Source organism: Artibeus jamaicensis, unplaced genomic scaffold (genome assembly GCF_021234435.1).
Source record: "Artibeus jamaicensis isolate MK-2021 breed Jamaican fruit bat unplaced genomic scaffold, CSHL_Jam_final contig_3174, whole genome shotgun sequence".
Classification (NCBI taxonomy): domain Eukaryota; kingdom Metazoa; phylum Chordata; class Mammalia; order Chiroptera; family Phyllostomidae; genus Artibeus; species Artibeus jamaicensis.
The window spans coordinates 356222-370488 of NW_026521738.1; the positions used below are offsets into that span (position 1 = coordinate 356222).

Below are 14267 nucleotides of genomic sequence, written 5' to 3' on the forward strand. Positions count from 1 at the left end.
AGCATTTCGAGTTGGGGACACAGTGGGAGGACGTCCTGGTGCGTCCGTGGAACAAGCAGTGAGGGATCCAGTGTGGCTATAGAAACTGGATGACTGAGAAACCATGCGAAGCTTTGTAGACCATTGTAAGGATTTTGCCTTTTATTCTGATTTTAAAAAGGAAGCTATTGGAAGATTATAAACAAAAAAAAGACACCCGATTTTTAAATTTTATTTTTAACAGCTTTTTAAAGGTAAACCTGACATACAGTAAAACTGCACATATTTAAAGTATACAGTTTAATGTTTTGACATAGGTAAACACCCATGAAATGATCAACACAATCAAGATAATAAACATATTCATCAACTCAAAAAACTTTCCTTGTATCCTCCCCCCTCCTTTTTTTTTTCTGGGAGAGGGTGAAGCAGTCCCCTACTACCATAAATTATGCAGTCAATTTTCCCACATTTGGGGAAATCACAGGGATCAGCATGCAATGGATGAGTCTCACCCTGGGAAAACCACCTCGTGGTCATGGTACGTCCCCTGCCAGGTAAGTATCCTTGTATCCTTTTTTATTCATGTTTTATCAGAATTACTCTGAGTTGCACTGTTGAGAATAGACTAAAGAGCAGGCAACAGTGGAAGCAAGAAAAGCAGGCAAAATACCACTACTCATCCGGAGGATAGAGGATGGCATCTTGGACCATCCTCTGTCCTCAGGGATGTAAGCAGTGGCTATAATGAGAAGTGGTTGATTAAAAAAGAACTACTGCCATAACCTCTTGTCGCTTATCCACTGCAATTCACTCTGAAGATAAATGAACAAACGTGTTTCTTTCATGGGGTAACCCTCTCCAAGAGTCGGCTAGCGCCCTAAGGCCCACAAACTAAAAGTCCTTACTCTGTAAGTCCCTGCTTCTTCTACCATTACTCTCAAATGCACAAGTTAGCCTCCTTCCTAGCCCTCTCCAGTCACTCGCCTCCACTCGAAGCCGTCCTTTTCTAATTCCACCTCACTTTTTCTCGCCCCTGTCCCCAACTCTAAGTTGTCCCACACGAAGTTCCACTTCCTTCAGAAAGCCTTTTGGGATCTCCACTGGGACCCCAAAAGGCTTTCTCCCTTCTTCAACCTCCAAATGCATTCGGTATTAAAAAAAACTTCATAGTAAACTTATCCTTGTTTTTTAATCCCATTGTTTTTAAGTTCCTAGGGACAGCGGTGTACGAGCTTTCCGGGGCCCCTGAGTCTTCCCCAAATACCGAGCTGAGCGTACACTACTGCAAGGGCTCGCTGCCTCAGCTTGTCCGAGTGCGGTAGTGTCCTAGTCGTCCTCCCCTCCTCCTTGGGCATCTGCTCTGCATTAGTCTGTCCCAGGCCTCCGCAGGCGCCTATGATTGAATCATCATCATTAACAAGGGCCTGCCCCCACCCCGTCCCTGGCGGCAGGGGAAGGATGGGGGTGGGGGTATGTAAGATCACTACCAAGTCTCCAGGGTTCCCTCCTCCCCGACAGCCTCTCCGAGACTCCGGAGAAACTCCCGCTTGGGAGTTGGGGGAAGGCCCTCCATCGGGATGAAGCTCATTAACGTCTAGGCGTCAGCAGACGGGGGCGACACTACCAAGAGAGGTGCCGGGAGGGGCATTAGCGGGGCGGTTGTCACAGGAGCGGGAAGACCCTGAGCGGTGGCGGGTGGAGACCATCGGGCCTTTTCGGGTAGGAGGGAAGAATCTTTTGCAGGTTCCAAAAGTTAGTCCCGAGGTCCGATAGAGTCTCGCGGTGATTACTACAAAAGGTCAGTGAAAAAGGGCCCCTCCCCACGCCGCCCCCCTTCCTAATTACGGAGGGAAGAGGGGGAGGGGCCACTGGGGCTCAGGTGAGCGCACGGGGAGAAAGCACATGGGCGGGGACTTACAGAGAGTCAGCAAATCCAAAAAGACCTAAGCCCTTGTTGCTGGGTGACAAGTCCCGCCCTGCAGGCGGCACCGGAAGTGGCAGGCCGGGATCAGCCTTTAAGATGGCGTCTCCTCAGGGGGGCCAGATTGCGATCGCAATGAGGCTTCGGAACCAGCTCCAGTCAGTGTACAAGATGGACCCGCTACGGAACGAGGTGCAGGGGCGGCAGGGTTACTTCTGTGGTCTGTTAGCGTTGCGAACTGGGGCCGACCAGAGGACAGGCCTTGGCTGGCCGGGCGCCCAATGCGCCTGCGCAGGGACAGGGGTTCCAGTGCGCCTGCGCGATTGCGGTCGAGTTGCCAAACTCCGGGCTAGGACGCCTGCGTACTGTGCCGCCCACGTCTTGTACTCTCCCCTAGGAAAGAAAGGTCGGGCGAATCCACGTGAAGGGGGTCCCCGCTGTGCGCAGATCCCTCTCCTGAGCAGAGGGGTAGTGTCAGCCCCGGGGAGCTAATCCCCTGCTGACCGTGCAAGGTGCGGGGCTTGGCCGCGGGGCAGGCGCAAGGGTTAGGGCTGGGAAGGGTGATCCGTGACGGAGGTTATTCCTGCAGGAGGAGGTCCGAGTAAAGATCAAAGACCTGAATGAGCACATCGTCTGCTGCTTGTGCGCCGGCTACTTTGTGGATGCCACCACCATCACAGAGTGTCTTCATACTTGTAAGTTTTCTGGACCCTGACTGGTTCTTCCAGGCCCTAGTTCCCACCAAGCAGGCTGTCAGCCTCTGTACTACCTGTCCCAGCCACCCAGGAACCCCCTCCAGTCCGTGAACCTGATTCCCAGAGGGCCTGAGAGTCTGCTTTTCTATTCCTGCAGTCTGCAAGAGTTGTATCGTGAAGTACCTCCAAACCAGCAAGTACTGCCCCATGTGCAACATTAAGATCCACGAGACACAGCCACTGCTCAACCTTAAACTGGACCGGGTCATGCAGGACATCGTGTACAAGCTAGTGCCTGGCTTGCAAGATAGTGAGTGACCAGCCTGACTCTGAGGGACTTCTAGAGGACTGATGCTAGGTAGCAGCTTGAGGTGACAAGGGCTTTGTGGAACTAATGTAGGTAAAGAGGTTGCTCTAACTACTGTGGCCCAGTTGGTGGGGCATCCACCCACAAAGGAAAAGGTTGCCAGTTCGACCCTTGGGCCAGGGCACATGCCTGGGTTGCGAGCGAGCAGTCTCCAGTTGCAGTGGGTACAGGAAGCAACCAATCAGTGCTACTCTCCTTCTCTTTCTCTCTCCCTTCTCCTATCTCTAAAAATAGATAAAATATTTTAAAATAAAGAGGTTGACAGCCAGAAGGGCAGAGTAAGGGAGAGCTAATACTTTACTGCTCATCCTTCACTCCCTTCTAGGTGAAGAGAAACGGATTCGAGAATTCTACCAGTCTCGAGGCTTGGACCGAGTCACGCAGCCCAGCGGGGAAGGTATGTCCCTTGACAGCAGGAGGGTAAGGTAAAGCCCCCAGAGCATTCTTCCTGCCCAGTTTTGCTCTCTGGGGAAAAAGGACTGTGGAACCTGTGCTGCTACTCTGTCTTTCTCAGAGCCAGCCCTGAGCAACCTTGGCCTCCCCTTCAGTAGCTTCGACCATTCTAAAGCCCACTACTATCGCTATGATGAGCAGCTGAGCCTATGCCTGGAGCGGCTGAGGTGAGGGGCAGGTCTTGGGCTGTCTGAAGTGACAGTGTCAATGACCCAGAGCCAGGGAGGGGCTCAGGGAGAGAGCTCCCAGTAAGGGAGTGTCTGTTCCCTCGAAGAGAGTCTGTCACAGCTCTGGATGGGGATAAGGAAAGATAGGGCTCTCTAACCTGTGTCTGTTTCCCCCAGTTCTGGCAAAGACAAGAATAAAAGTGTTCTGCAGGTGAGAGGGGCTAAGGGAGGGCCTCTCTAAGGGGACTCCCTTCTCTAGGGCCCTTCCCTCACACACCTTGTCTTCTTCCTTACTTTCCCTACCCCCAGAATAAATATGTCCGATGTTCTGTTAGAGCTGAGGTTCGCCATCTCCGGAGGGTCCTGTGCCATCAGTTGATGCTAAATCCCCAGCATGTGAGTATTCCCACAGTAGGTTCTTTTGGGAGTGGGAGGGGCCACAAAGGGAGGGAGAGAGTTTATAGTGGACCAGGTTAGTTTTTGATGGCATGAGAGGACAGTTTGTAAAACCATGTACCCCATCTCCCTTCTAGGTGCAGCTCCTCTTTGACAATGAAGTGCTCCCTGATCACATGACCATGAAGCAGATATGGCTCTCCCGCTGGTTCGGCAAGGTGAGCCAGGTCCAAGGCAGTCCCCGGGCAGGGGTGGGCTGAGGGGGCCTTTTAGGTAAGGACTCTCCCACTGACTACTTCTCCCTCTTGCTCTCCCCTTAGCCATCCCCTTTGCTTTTACAATACAGTGTGAAAGAGAAGAGGAGGTAGGGGCCAAGCCTCTATCCCATCCCTCCCCTCTTCCCTCCCCAGATATTTATGTGAAATTAATTGTGGCTTTATTTTTTTGAAATAAAAACTTTAATAAAGCATCTGTCTTCCTTCTTTTCTACCACACACTCATGCTTTGTCCTGTCTTGCTTCTCTCAGAAATCCTCTGAGTGTCATCAAGAAGAATGTCCCTCAATGAATGACCAGAGAAGAGGGGTAGAGGACCTCAGAAAGGGAGCTAAGTGAGGCCAGGCCACCCACGCCAGCTGTTTTTGGTGAAGGGAAGTTTTTCTGGAGGGGAGCTTTCACTGTCTCTGGGTGTTTCAGCCTGTGATGCAGGCCTGAGTGGAGGGGTCCTAATTCAAGAGTGGTGAGTGTAGGGCTTGGGTTGGACAGTGGCCAGTGCAGAACTGAAGAGTGATATTTTAAAGAAAAACCCAAAGAGTTGGACTGTGAGGAGTCTAAGAAAATGGGGGCATGGGGCATACCACAGGGATAGTCAGAGTTGGAGACCCGGCTGTGTATACAAGATTCAGTCGGCCTTCAGGTATACCTGGGTCAGGGGAAGCCAGGTTGTGGAGAGGGAGCTGGTGCCCAGGACAGCAAAGGCAACTCCAAGGCGCTGTACAGATAATTCAGCAAACATTCCTGTCCTCATGAGTCTGGCCCTCAGCACTGGGCTCTGGAAATGAACCCAGCCAGTGTCCCTGTTCTCTCATTGGGATAGCCAGAAACTTGCCTGGCTGGGACAGTAAGAGAGGGAGGCCTAAGGCCTGATTAAGAAAACAAATGGGCTGGGACAAGCGGGATGGAGCAGGCAGCGAAAGTGTTACCAGATCCCAAGTTTAAAACCTAAATCACCTCACTGAGGTCCTATCTCTAAGATTCTGAAAACTCCCCACATTTCAGACCTCATGCCCTGGATTCCCCCCCCCCCCCCCCCCCCCGGCCGTACTCAGCTGTCCTGTGTGTCACCTCCTCTAGGAAACACTCCCTCAATCAGAACAGGGTTCCTTCCACAGACCCGGGGCCTGTTTCTACACCACAATATGAGGTCTGTCCAGAAAAAGTCCCAACATTGTTAATATGATCATGGTTTGTACGACATTGATGTAACCTGGCCGCCAAGGAGAATTGACTGAAAAGCACATGCATGAACAGTCACAACTTCACTGTACCTAGTCAGTGGGGACGGTAGGTGCCATTGAGTGAGCCTGTGTACTGTGTGGCTGGTCATTCAGAATGAAAGAGCAGGGGTGTCCAACCTGCCGCCCATGGGCAGCAAGCTGCTCGGGATGGCTATGAATGTGGCCAAACACAAAACTGTAAATTTATTTAAAACATTAGATGTTTTTTGTGATTACGTGTCACGATGTAATGTTTGGGCCAAGACAACGTTTCTTCCAGTGTGGCCCAGAGACACCAAAAGGTTACATACTACCCCTGGAGTAGAGCAACAAATCTGCATCAAATTTTGCATTAAGTTTGATGATTCAGAAGGCTGCAGCTGTGGGCAACTGGTGATTGGCAGCTTCATCACAACAGCGCGCCTACTCATGGGTCAGGTCTCCTGCAGAGTTTTTTGGCCAAACATCAACTCACACAGGTGACTCAGCCTCCCATAGCCCAGATCTGGCACCCTGGAACCTTCCTTTTCCCAAAACTAAAATCACTTTTGAAAGGGAAGAGATTTCAGACCTTTGATGAGATTCAGGAAAATATGACAGGGTAGCTAATGGTGATTGGGAGAACTGTGCGAGGTCCCAAGGTGCCTACTTTGAAGGGGACTGAGATGGCATTGTCCTGTGTACAATGTTTGTTGTATCTTCTATAAATGTCTCTTATTTTCCTGACATTCTATCTGGAAAATGTTAAAGGTCTATGATATTTTCCAGACAGACCTCGTATATCTCAAGATTTTGGATTAATTCTGTCTATCCCAGGGTCCCCACCCTCTTCTGGAATTTAAGCTGCAGTAGAGCACTCTGCATTTAGGCTCTTCCCAAGGCAGTTCACGTGTGAAAGGGTGTTTTTGAGGAGTGACTTGGAAGGGAGGGGTGTGAGCTAGGAGGAAAGAATAGAGACGCCCCTGGGATCTCTTCTTGGCCCAAGCAGCTTCAGGAATTGGGGAGTAGTCTGATTGGGGTTTGCCTTGGGTCAAGAATGTCCAGCTAGAATACAAGGCTGCCAGAGGCCCCCAGGCCTGAACGCCAAGCTGGGGAATGAGGCCTCTGAAGACAAACACATGGCCTGTGGCTAAGGAGCAGCCAAAGGCACTCAGGCCTGGACCTGAGGTGGAGCAGCTGCCCCACCTCACCCCACCTTAACGGAGCCTCACTTTTGCCTGTCAGCGGCTGCAGCGGCAGCAGCAGCAGCAGCTGTGGGGCTTTTTCCCAGGTTGCTGACGTAGGCCAGCTGTGGGCTCTGCGTCCCTCGTCCCTCTCCCCCTCATCTAGGGGCTCATCGACCCCCTTCCTGGTCTACTCCACACAGACCCTATCTCCTGGGGTTACTCAGTTCTCTACCTGCACCAGGACAGGTGAGTCAATTCCACGGGTTCTCTTGGGCTCTGTGACACAGCACACGTGCACTGGCCCTGTCCCCAGGGCCTTTGACCCCGCAGTACTTTCAGGTGTAAATGTTAGTCCTCAGCTGCAGGGGCCCGGCCACCCTAGCCACCCCCGTGGGTGCCTCTGCTGTCCTTTCTCACCTAGCTGCTTTGGCCTGGGGGAGGAGGCGCCAAGATTTGCACGCCTCCCCCAGCGCCCGCCCCCCACCCCGCCCCGCCTGTGGCACCGAAGAAATCCGGTACTTCTCAGCCCAGCCAGTCACTCCCGGGACGGGGGAGGAGGAGGAAGGGGTGAGGACAATGGACTTCCCCGCGACAGTGAGTCTCAGGGTGTGCGTAAGTCTGTGTGGGGGCGGAAGTGTCTGAGTTCTCCGTGCTCCTGCGTCCCAGCCTGCAGCACCCCCTCAGCTGGCAGCGGTTACGCAGGGCTCTTTGTGAACCGGTGTAAAAGGACAGAAAGAATTCACAAACTTGAGTCCCTAGAAGTATCGAATCTAAAATCTCAGTGTTTAAATCAGTTCACTCTGCAGTAACATTGTCTGAAAGAAAAAACCATCCCAGAAGTGTGCGAGATGGATGGATGTCCCGCCCAAGCTCCTCTGCTTGGAGTTTCCTCCCTAAACCCCCACCCACTTAGCTCGCATGCAGGCTGAAGGCTTTGAGGGGTGGGGGGCGGGGAGTGGCAAGCACATTTCTGAGACTGCCCTCTGCACCGCCCCGGGGAGGGGGGCGTTATTCTGAGGATACCCATACATGTCCCCCTCCTCCCACATACACACAGAATTCAGGGAAATGCCCGGAATGAGAAACCCAGAGACTAAAGGCGGTTTATTGAATAGACCTCCGTACCAAAGAAGAGGGGTCTATCTGGAGTGGGCCTGGGTAGAGGAACTTGCCAGATGGGAGACTGAGAAGGGCAGAGTGGGTGAGAGGTGTGGTGTTGGGGAATGAGTGACAAGGTGGGGGTGATGAGGAGAGGGAAATCAAAGGGGCGATGAGGGCAGGCGTGAGACAGCATCATTAAAAGGGAGCTGAGCCCTGACTCACGTGGCTCGGTTGGTTGGGCCTTGTACCCAAAGGCAAGAGGTCTCGGTCTGGGCCCAGGTCGAGGTTGTGGGGTCAATCCACTATCCTCAGGCAGGGAGGATGCGAACAGGGGGCGTGGGAGAAGCAACCAACTGACGTTTCTCTTCCTCTCTTTCTCTCCTCTCTTCCCCTCTGTCTAAAAATAAATAAATAATTCTTTAAAAATGTAAGGGAATTGAGGCACCTTCCCGAGGGAGTGAAAATCTGAATGTGGCGCTCTTTCCAAGGAGAGAGGGCAGAGGAGCCCTGAAGTGTCTAAAAAGAGCAACGAGGGGAATCTGAGGGAGGCTCCAGGGACTGCTCGGGAATGCCGGGGCAGGAAAACGCTGGAGGGCAGGGTCGCTCCGGTGAGGACCTCGGCTGGGGGAGGAAGAGGCACGCATCAGGGAGCACTGCAGCCTGTCTTCCAAGGGATTGGGGCTGGGCTCCCAAACTGGGGTGGGGGCAGCCCGAAAGCCCAGAGCCCAGGTTTAATCTCTTAATCTTCCTCATTAATCACTCACCCTCCTCCGTCCGACCCACTCCCAGGATCCAGTTTCTCCCCAGCTCAGATTCCAGATGCTTCGCTGGGAAAAGTCCCCTCCTGTGGCCCCACAATCATCTGGACACGTCGCTGGCCGCTGGGAAGACATCAGTTGGGCTCTGCTGTCGGCAGCCTCCTCCCATCACTCGTCTCTCCTGCCCCCTCCTTCCCCAAACTCATGTGGGGATTGCCGAACCCCACTGTCCAGCCCCATTACCCGAGCCCACTTGCAGGGCAAAGGTGGACGGGCAGGAGAGACAGCAAAGGCCCTCAGGAAAGCCCCACACGCCCCACAGACACACACTGGCAATCGAGAGCAGAAGGGATGACAAAGGCCGCATAGAGGGCGCAGGAGTGGAAGCTGTAGTTTCTAGTGACATGTCTGGGACCTGAGCTAGCCAGTTCCTGCAGCCTCCTGGGACCCTCTTTAATTTCAGATTAAGTGAAACCACCGGGATGGTTCAAAGGGCTAAGGCCTTCAGCTAGGAGGGTCTCTTCTGGCCCTCCTCTGCCCCCAACGATTGATAAACAATTAACAAGGTCCTGAGGCATCTCGGCTTTCTGCTGTGGCCTGACTGTGCTCTCTGACCCACTGGGCTGAGTTGCTCAGACCTGCACTTGGCGAGTGTCTGTGTGTATATGGGGGATGGGATGGTCGGTGGAGGGAGCTCTCACTAAGACCCTGTGTTTGTGCACCTCTGTTGGGTGGGGTAGGTAAGTGCCTCAACCTGCAGTTCCCTAACCACCATGATCAAAGTGTCTTCCTGTCTCTGTCATGGAATCTTTGGCCCAGGTGCCTCAGATCTCCCAAGCTCTGTTGGGGACATCCCAACTACAGGCTCTACTTGTTTCAGGGGCTAGACAGGTGGACCTAGAAGATCACTACAGAGGTTTACAGAGACTAGGTGACAGAATGGACAGTCCAGGGGTGACCAGCCAGCTTCTTTATGGCACTGTTTGAAAAAACTAGAAGAAACCCATAGCAGCGAGTTCCGAGTGTGAGTTCCCGGGAGAGCAGGCTGCTCTGGCTCTGGGCGGAGACTCCGCTCGCTGCCCGGGTTTGCCTCGTTGAGCCCCCGCTAGAGGAGCGGCACTGTCCCGGAACTGCGCTGTCCCTGTAAACCAGGGCTGTGGAGGTGCTCGCCCTGGCGTGAGCCCCAGACTAGATTAGCTGTGGGAGAGAAGAGAGAATGACACACGGATGCGGATAAAATGGGAATGAATATCCCAGGCCTTAGAATTTGGCTTGGCAGGGATTTCTGTCCTGGAATCGGGTTGGGGGTATGAAGTCTGCCCTTCAAGTCACTCATCTATAGGGCACTGGCCCTCGCACCACCGCTCCTGCTGGGCGGTTTCTGGGCCTCCCCGGGCTAGAAAACTCCTACTTGGACGACAGGCGCTTAATAAGGAGACAAAGATATACCCTAACAGACTGATGTGTAACCAGAAGGCCCTCTGTGGAGGCCAGTCTTTACTGGCAAAGACTCCTCCTGGGTCCTCTCTCCCGAGGACCAGGTCTCCGGCGCTTCTTCAGATGGTTTGACTTTCTCGGGGGTCTCTGAGCCGTGCTGGGACAACCTTGGGTCCGGCCGCAGAGCCGGCCGCAGTCCACTCACCTGCGCGTGCTTGCGCATCGCGTCCCCGCGATTCCCCGTTGCAGTCGCTCAGCCCAGCCAAGTCCTTCCAACTCTTGAGTTCCCCCAGCCCTGCGCACCGCACTAATAACTTCCAGCCGCCAGGACCTCTTTAAGAGTTTTCAGCAGAGGTGGGGAGGGGACGAAGGGTCCAGGTCAGGAGACTGAGGTCCTTCCTAGGGTGAGAACGGGGATATTGGCACAGTCACAGCCAGAGAAAGCAATTTTATTGCTGACGAGTTTATGAGCCGGAGCGGCGGCTAGGCGAGGAGTACGGCCCCCAGCATCTGGGGGCCCCCCAGGACGAGTCCCGCCCGAGTGAGCACAGGGCCGGGCAGCGCGGAGCGGCGGGTGGCGGGCCCCGAGGGTTCTTGCACCGGCTTCTCTGAGCGTCTCCATAACCTGTACAAATATCCCTGCTCCAGACCCACCACGGCCCGGGGCTGGGGAGTGGGCGCGCAGGAGGAGGGGCACTCGGGGCTCGGGCCCAGCATGGGGGGCGGGTCCGAGGCGCGGGGCCCAGATCGGGAGCCGCCCGCTGGGGCTCAGGCAGCTTCGGAGTCGAGAGCAGCGGGCGGCAGGACCGCCACAGCCCGGCCAGCCATGGGCTCGGAACCCGAGCCCCAGGCAACCCAGACGCCCTTCAGCATCGCAGACATCCTAGGCCCGCGCAGGGTCCCCCGAGGACCGTCGGCGGGGCCGCTCCCAGAGTTGAGCCCAGCTCCTAGGTCGCCTCTGTGCGCGCTGGAGGAGCTGACTAGTAAAGCTTTCCGCGGACCCGACGGGCGCGCCCCGCAGCCCTCCGAAGGTACGGCGCCGCCGGCTCGCGCCCTGACACTTGGCCTGCCTTCTCCCCTTCCCTCTCCTCCGAGTTCCCGGTCTCCACCTTCGTTCGCTCTGGCCGCCACTCTAACCTGCCCCCTGCCCGCCGCCCCACGTGCGGGACCCGCACCTCCCGCTCCTCACCTCCGCGTCCGTCAGTTCCAGGCTCGGCGGCTGCTCCTGGAGGCTGAGGGGCAGGACGGGGCTGTTAAGAACTGAGCGACCCTTGGGTCCTTTCGCTGTAGGCGGGGCAATCGCGACAGAGAAAGGCCGGAGAGAAGGAGACAAAAGGCCTGAGCCGAGGCTGTAAACAAGTGAGTTAGGGCAAGAGCAGAGCAGAAAGCAATGGGAGGCGAGGCTCGGACTTCTCCCGGTGAACACGCTCCTCCGCTTCAAACCTCCTCTCTTCTCGAGGGGCCGCCTCGAAGGGCCTTGGTGTGGCAAGGGCCCCAGGACTCCGGACTTTGCCTTTTCTCGCCCTTTGTACTCCCACTACCTACCTTTTATGCTTGAGGACGGTGGGAGCGAGTCACTGAACCAGAGTAGGCTGAGAGGGCCCGACAGACCCACGAGTCTAACGAAGGGCCCGATTTGGATCCCGTTACACTCGCCGAGCGGGTCAGCTGCCCCTGCTTTGCAGCAGCCTGCGAAGCCGGCTCAGTCTGCGGCTCCCGCGGGCTTGGAAGTCCCCGCCGCAGGCGGCCGGACCCTGCGCCCTCCTCCTCCTCCCCTCGGGCCACCTCCCCTACCCCAGTGGCTGGTTCCACTTTGTGTCCCCGCACCCTTCTTCGGCCTGACCCTCCCGCAGTTCGCCACGGGACCACGGTCTAGTTCCGGTCCCCTCACCCCCACCCGGCCTGACGGCATCCCCAGCTTTTCCTCCCGGCCGAAGCCCGATTTCCGCAGGCTGGAGACTGACGGACCCCCGCCCTATCCCCGCAGGCGGAGCGGCCCCGCGTGCTCCGGGCCTCGGCCCGGCAGGCCGCAGACGGCGAAAGTCACGCACGGCCTTCACCGCGCAGCAGGTGCTGGAGCTGGAGCGGTGCTTCGTCTTCCAGAAGTACCTGGCGCCGTCCGAGCGCGACGGGCTGGCGGCGAGGCTGGGCCTGGCCAACGCGCAGGTGGTCACGTGGTTCCAGAACCGGCGCGCCAAGTTCAAGCGCGACGTGGAGGAGCTGCGCGCGGACGTGGCCTCGCTGCGCGCGCTGGGACCCGGAGCGCGGGGCCGCCTGGCGCTGCAGGACGGCGCCCCCGGCCTCGGCCTCCCTCCGGGCCCCGCGTGGCCCGACTCCGGGCCCCACCTGTCAGACGAGGAGATACAGGTGGACGACTGAAGGCAAAGCCACCGCCTTAGCTCTGGAGCCTGGACGTTTTCACCTCCTCGCCTCTGCGTCGCGCCCCCGTCCGGGTTCTGGGTGGAGGGCGGTGTCGATCCCGGCCAATTCCGGCTCGCGGCCCAGACGCCCACCTTTCCCAGTTCTTGAGAATAAAGTCGAGACTCTACCGAACCACGACTCAATCCCGCTCCCGGAGCAGTAAGAGCAAAATCTGCTGGTTATTTCGGATACTCCGTGCTTGGTACTGTGCGGAGCGGTTTCCTTTCACTTCTTAACAACCCTACGAGGTAGGTGATATAATTATGGCCATTTTACAACGGGAGAGCCCCTAGGTCAGGATTTGGTCCTAAGCGTCCAGCCAGCACTCAACGCCCCAGAGGCTCGGGGCTGAGGAAGGGGACGGACCTTTGGTGCCTGCCGCCCACCTCCCCTACTGGCCGCCTGGGTCGTAGGACTCCCCCGCGCCTTTGGTCCACCGCAGCCTCGGAGGCGCAGTTCCTAACCTCTAGACCCGCCCCACACTGACAGCGGCCTGCAGGCTCTTTCCTCTTTCCCCGCCCTTAGGTCATTTTTTTAACGGAACCGGGACACTTCTCCCCGCCCCCGACAAAAGAACACTAAGCTGAGTCACGAAGTGGGGCGCGCCTGGAGAGCGGGGAGACACCGGTACCTTCGGGACCTCCAGCCCACAGCTGGGCAGAAAATGTTCCCACCAGGACGGTGGCAGTGGCAGTGGCAGTGTCGGGAAGGTGGGAGGGGCCGCCCAGGCCTGCGGAGGCGGAGCTTAGAGGAGGGGCCTCGAGGGGTCGAGAACCCCAGCCTGCCGCACTGCCAGACATTCTGAGATCGATTTACTCCACTGGAGATTAATCCGCCTCCTGCAGTGTGATGCTGGGGGGCGGGAAGGAGAACACTGAGTAGCTACAGACCTTCCCTACGCCTGGCCTTCCCAAGTGATCGGCAGGGGACTGCGCTTAGGCCCCTTTCTGCTCCCCGTCGCCCCGGGTCAGTCCCTCAGTCCTCCGCGGATCTTCCCGAGCTCTGCCGCTGCCACAGTCCCACTCTCAGGGGTTCCGGGGTGCTGAGCTAGGGCCCGAGTTTGCGGGTGGGGGTCCCAGGAGAGGGTATTTCAGGGAGGGTGAGCAAGGCTGGAAGGCAGAAGGAGCCAGGCATTTTCAGACAATAGCTACCACTTATCGAACACTTCCAGGTGTCTTACACTGATTAATCTTCACAATAACCTCATGAGATAATGAGGCTTTCATTTCATTTTAAGGATAAGAAGACAATCACAGAAGCCCAAGGAAACTTGGTCATGTCATGAAGCTTCTGAGTGGTGGGGCCTGGACTCGCCTCTGTCTGACGCAGAAGCTCATGCTTTTGGCCAGGACAGGTGCAGTCCCTATCACTGTGACTGGGCCTGACTCAAAGAAATTACAGAGAGAGGAGGGAAGGGCCAAGCGTAGAAGTTCAGGCATTGTACTGTAGACAGTCTGGTCCTTGGAGTTTTAGGGGAGGGGCATGAGAGCAATGTTTGGGGCAGGCCAATGTGCAGTGTGGACTGGAGACTGAGGAAGTAATGCATTTCTGGCCACTGCAAAAGGTAAGAGCAGAGAGAATTCAAGGCCAGACTTGGAGCGGGAGAGAGGGAGGTTGTCAAATAAAAGGAATCCGTGTGATTCCCCCAGCAACCAAAAATTGCACGAGTCAGTCACAACCTTGCAAACCTGGGCAACTGGAAGAAAAATGGCATCATAGACAGAAACAGACAGTGACTACTAGCACAGAACTAAGAATCTGTCGGCCATTATATACACTAAGCATTCTTGGTGTCTGTGTGGCTCCTTCAATACACATACAGAACACACACACACCTCCTCCGGTTCATGTCCGGGCCCCTTGCTTAGTCCCTTTGTCCCCCTCTACAGGTCTCTCGGGAACCTTTAG

General features: G+C 56.0%; 2 protein-coding genes, 1 long non-coding RNA gene and 1 pseudogene across 5 annotated transcripts; 2 read left to right on the top strand and 2 right to left on the bottom strand.

Annotated features, from left to right (window-relative positions):
• Positions 1-396: 396 nt before the first annotated feature.
• LOC119038429 (uncharacterized) lies at positions 397-544 on the bottom strand (annotated as a pseudogene).
• Positions 545-1950: 1406 nt separating this feature from the next.
• On the top strand, positions 1951-4448 carry PCGF1 (polycomb group ring finger 1). Its single transcript, XM_037130910.2, has 9 exons — positions 1951-2095; positions 2493-2598; positions 2756-2908; positions 3291-3362; positions 3480-3585; positions 3763-3796; positions 3895-3981; positions 4119-4199; positions 4302-4448. Exons 1-9 carry the CDS (start codon positions 2003-2005, stop codon positions 4347-4349), a joined length of 780 nt encoding a protein of 259 aa, XP_036986805.1. The 5' UTR covers positions 1951-2002; the 3' UTR covers positions 4350-4448.
• Positions 4449-7727: 3279 nt separating this feature from the next.
• Positions 7728-13066, bottom strand: LOC119038412 (uncharacterized). Of its 3 annotated transcripts, none has more exons than XR_005080419.2 (5): positions 12991-13066; positions 11128-12600; positions 10144-10337; positions 8508-8624; positions 7728-8140 (listed from the first exon to the last, which is right to left on the bottom strand). It is a non-coding gene; the product is annotated as an uncharacterized LOC119038412 (long non-coding RNA). The 3 variants fall into 3 exon arrangements; XR_005080418.2 differs by having other exon boundaries at positions 8508-9698; XR_005080417.2 differs by having other exon boundaries at positions 8508-10337.
• Positions 10765-12317, top strand: LBX2 (ladybird homeobox 2). Its single transcript, XM_037130907.2, has 2 exons — positions 10765-10969; positions 11926-12317. Exons 1-2 carry the CDS (start codon positions 10765-10767, stop codon positions 12315-12317), a joined length of 597 nt encoding a protein of 198 aa, XP_036986802.1.
• Positions 13067-14267: the final 1201 nt, after the last annotated feature.

Coding starts and splice junctions, on each gene's coding strand:
- PCGF1 (XM_037130910.2), top strand. CDS start 2,003: ATGGCGTCTCCTCAGGGGGGCCAGATTGCGATCGCAATGAGGCTTCGG. Junction 2,599..2,755: donor CACAGAGTGTCTTCATACTT/GTAAGTTTTCTG, acceptor CTATTCCTGCAG/TCTGCAAGAGTTGTATCGTG. Junction 3,982..4,118: donor TGATGCTAAATCCCCAGCAT/GTGAGTATTCCC, acceptor TCTCCCTTCTAG/GTGCAGCTCCTCTTTGACAA.
- LBX2 (XM_037130907.2), top strand. CDS start 10,765: ATGGGCTCGGAACCCGAGCCCCAGGCAACCCAGACGCCCTTCAGCATC. Junction 10,970..11,925: donor CGCCCCGCAGCCCTCCGAAG/GTACGGCGCCGC, acceptor CTATCCCCGCAG/GCGGAGCGGCCCCGCGTGCT.